The 3,757-nt window shown below is 60.9% G+C and overlaps 1 protein-coding gene across 1 annotated transcript in view; it reads left to right on the top strand.

The window, feature by feature from the left end:
* Positions 1 to 1,418: 1,418 nt before the first annotated feature.
* Positions 1,419 to 3,757, top strand: part of MNEG_6326 (potassium voltage-gated channel, subfamily H(eag-related), member 6) — a gene marked incomplete at both ends in the record, with an annotated part of 4,872 nt that continues 2,533 nt past the window's right edge. Inside the window, 7 exons of the mRNA XM_014045201.1 lie at positions 1,419 to 1,612; positions 1,836 to 1,924; positions 2,080 to 2,222; positions 2,456 to 2,536; positions 2,791 to 2,886; positions 3,163 to 3,230; positions 3,424 to 3,517. Of these exons, the coding sequence (XP_013900655.1) occupies positions 1,419 to 1,612; positions 1,836 to 1,924; positions 2,080 to 2,222; positions 2,456 to 2,536; positions 2,791 to 2,886; positions 3,163 to 3,230; positions 3,424 to 3,517 (765 nt within the window). The remainder of the gene's footprint in view (positions 1,613 to 1,835; positions 1,925 to 2,079; positions 2,223 to 2,455; positions 2,537 to 2,790; positions 2,887 to 3,162; positions 3,231 to 3,423; positions 3,518 to 3,757) is intronic.

Raw genomic sequence — 3,757 nt, 5'->3', positions numbered from 1 at the left:
CCGCCACCCCCGCGCCCGAGGCCGCCCCCGAGCCGGCCGCCGCCGCAGCCGCCCCCGCCGTAAACGCCGCCTGCGCGCCGCCGTTTTCGACGGCGGCGGTCGAGGCGGCAGCGCATGGCGCCGGTGATATCATCCATCGGGGGGAGGGGGGCGTTGCCATTGAGCAGGCTGGGGGCTGCGGCGGCTTTGGCAAGGGCAACTTTGCGGCCCTCTTCCTGTCGATTGAGGAGTACGAGAAGACCCTGAATGTGTAGTGGGAGATTGCGTCGCGATACTATAATCAGTTGCATGTCGAAGGGGGAGCGATCCTCGGTCCTCGCTTGGCGAGCCCGGGGAGAGGGAGCAGGTTACAAGAGTGTGCGAGCAGTGGCAGGAGGGTGGTGGTGCACATGATCGAGCCGCCGCCGATGCGCCTTTGCATTGTCCTGGAGCGTTGCTGCCCTGTGCGGGGGTGCGGTCGGGCACGCGGGCGCACGGCCAGGCCTGTGCGTCGCAGCGTGGGCTGCTTGCGTGAGCAGGGGGCTCTTGTGAGCTACTCACTGCATGCGTTGCGTGCTTGTATCATCAGCACTGTTCGTCGTGCCGCTGCGCCGTTGCGATTTCACATAATCTCTGCGTGGCGGTGCGGCTTCCGATTCCAGGCGTTCGCAGGTGCCAATGTCTCCCCTGTATTGATGAGGGGCTTGTGCATTCGAAGATCCCAAGATGACAACTGAATGACAATTTCAGCATGTCACTTCTGCTCCCTTGTATTCCAGGAAGAAGCTGCAATTACACACGCATGATACGCCGCATGAGTAATCCCAGGATGACGGGCAGCAGGCATGCCAGATCAGCCGGCAATACGCAATAGTTGCAGCACATTCGAGGGATATGCGTGCCACAGGCATGCACTGCGAAGCTCTGTTTGGGCTCTGCTGCTGTGAATCCGGCACAGCCGGCTCCACCCACCCTCTCCCCGCAGTGAGCTGCTAGCTGACCACCACACTCGCAGGTGTGCCTGAAGATACTTGTGCCAATGTCACTGAAGGCGGGCTTGATCGTCTGTATGATAACCAATGCCACACCTTGATATCAGTACCACTCACGTGCAAAAGCACTATACGTTAGATTATCGAACCGCGAAGAGGTCAATGATCTCAGCGGGTCAAACGCCACGATAAGACGCACAATTGTGTCATGTCAGATGTGCGCGCAGAGCTTCAGATGAGAGCTGCAGCGCGAGCCTGACTGGGCATTGAGGTCTTTGGGCACCTGCTGCTGCAGCGCCAGGCGCTGAGCAGCGCTGTGCCAACGCAATGATGATCAAGTCGGCTTCTGATCCGGGAGCGCCGGTGTGTCCCATACATGTCGATGCAAGTGAATCCTACCCTGATAGCACCTTCTGGGTAGCTCAGGGAGGCGGCGCCGGCGACAGCATGCGTTCAGCTGCAAAGTGCGCCGCCGAGCTGAGCTGCTGGGCAGCCGCCAAGCGGCTGCTGCGCTTGGCCCTGTGGGACGTGATCGACCCCCGCTGCTCTTTCCGGAAGCGCTGGGACGTGTTGATGGTGCTTCAGCTGGTGTTTCTGGTGCTGGAGGTGCCTTATGTAGTGTGCTTCGGCATCCAGTACAGGTGGGGATACACGGGTGGAATCAATGGCGGCTGCACCAGGAGGCGGTTATTCATGCGGGCATGACGTAGCACACATCGCAGCCGCATGTGGGAATTATCGTCTACTTAACCGAAAGTAGCACCCTCCTTCGTCTTCGTGCGGCGCGCATCCCCCTCCCCCCTCCCCGCACTTGCGTTCTATTTGTCATGCACATCACTCTCCCTGTGCACGCTGCGGCTCCAGGCCCCAGGATCCCCTTGGGGTGCTTGAGATAATCATTGACATCACGTTTGTCATGGACATCTGGTTGAGCTTCAGGACTGGCATAGTGGGTGAGCGGCCAGCCACCCCAATCGGGACACCAGGCCTGGCCACCGTCCGCAGAGCTCCTGCGCCCTCTCGCCGCCAAGCAGCCCCGCGCAGCACGCTGCGCCCTCGCCCCTATCCCAACGCGCCCGCGCCTGCCGCGCCGCCGCACCTGCGGCAGACACGCGGCCGCAGGTGCTCATCGCCGACCGCCGAGTCATTGCGCGCCGATACCTCTCAACGTGGTTCGTGCCTGACCTCTTCACCTGCTTCCCGTACGAGTGGTTTCTGCAGGGCCCGGCCGGCCTGTTGCAGCTCCTGAGGGTGCGAGGGTCGCAGCGAGGGCGCGTGCGGCGGCCTTGCTGTTTCAGGCGTCAGCGCAAGGGGCTGGCGAGGATTTGCAAGGCATGGCGAGACGGATGTGCCTGGGCAGCCGCTGGACCGCGAGCTGCACCATGTCCAGCGACTGACACGTCGCAAACAGGTCGCGATCAGACGAGGTTTTTTACAAATCGTGGGCCAGTTGGTGACGGGGTACTGCAAATGCATGTTCCCAGGCGTTGCGAGTCATCAAGGCGCTGCGCATGCTGCGGCTGGTCAAACTGGTCAAGATCAGCCGGTCGTCTCTCCTGATGCATGTGAGAAGGCCTGTGGCTGCGGATGGCTATCTGCACGCATGCGTGCAGGCATGATTGATCTTGTTAGACCATGCAGGTTGGCGTGCACGCAACAGTCCACAGGATCTGTTTCAGGTGCCATACCATGCGTGACCGGAGATGCGGCTGTTTCCTGTCGTATTGTGAGCCAACCGCCCAACCAAGAGTCTGGGCCCTTGATCCAATCAAACGCTGCTGCCTGTGATCGGCCCGCAACTTGTGCACCCGCCGTGCAGCACATTGCCCATGCATTGGGGCCACATTTGCTGCAGCTGCTGAAGCTTGTCTTGCTCGCCACGACCCTGACGCACTACATTGCCTGCTTCTTCTACGTAAGTGCGTGTGTACGCTCGCGGCCCCCTCGCCTGATCAGCTGACTCAGCACCGCTCAGGCAGATGGGCTGGCGGCACATACTGCTTGTGTCCAGAAAGAGAGGGAACAGCTGGCAGCTCAAGGAGGGCACCGCATGTCGAAGAGCTTGCTTGGATTCGTGCTTCATGTGCAGGTCAAGCAAGCAGGTCAGCCCACCTGCAGACTCATGCAGGCGCCACACTAAAAATGCACAACCAGATGCGACGGTCCTTGATCACCCTCAACCTTACCGCAGTACTTAGCGCGCCTGGGCAGCGGCGTCAAGAACTGGGTGGCTGCACTCCACTTGCAGGACAAAAGCGAGTGAGGCGTCCGCGCAAGTTCCTGCCTTTGGCCCTCCACTGCTTTGAACCCAGCACAAATTCCACGATTGGGATGCAAAGGATTGTCAGGGGGGTGCGATTTGAATACCACCAGAGACAGGCAACATGGCAGGCACGACAGTCCCTTACTGTTTCATGCTCATGCCCCTCGATGCCGCTGTTGACGCATGCAGCGCCGTGAAATACGTGACCGCCTTGTACTGGACTGTGTCGACGCTAGGCACAGTCGGCTACGGCGATGTCCACATCATCTCCACCAAGGAGCGGGTGCGTCGTCCATTTTGCGTGGGCTCACTGCCGGTTGCTGGCAGAGTCCCCCCCACACACACACAATCATGCACGCACGCACGCACGCATGCATGCATGAAGAAGCTCATCCTGCCGCCTTGTCGCCGCCACCGCGCTCCCCTCGCCTGCAAACTCAACGAAACTTTTCTGCTCCCCCCGGCGGCCCTCCCTCCCCAGGCACCCACGCTAGTGCTCCTGCCCCCTTTGCCCCACCCCTCC

This window comes from Monoraphidium neglectum (genome assembly GCF_000611645.1).
Source record: "Monoraphidium neglectum strain SAG 48.87 unplaced genomic scaffold scaffold01017, whole genome shotgun sequence".
NCBI classification, from domain to species: Eukaryota; Viridiplantae; Chlorophyta; class Chlorophyceae; order Sphaeropleales; family Selenastraceae; genus Monoraphidium; species Monoraphidium neglectum.
This window is presented reverse-complemented; position numbering and strand designations above follow the sequence as displayed.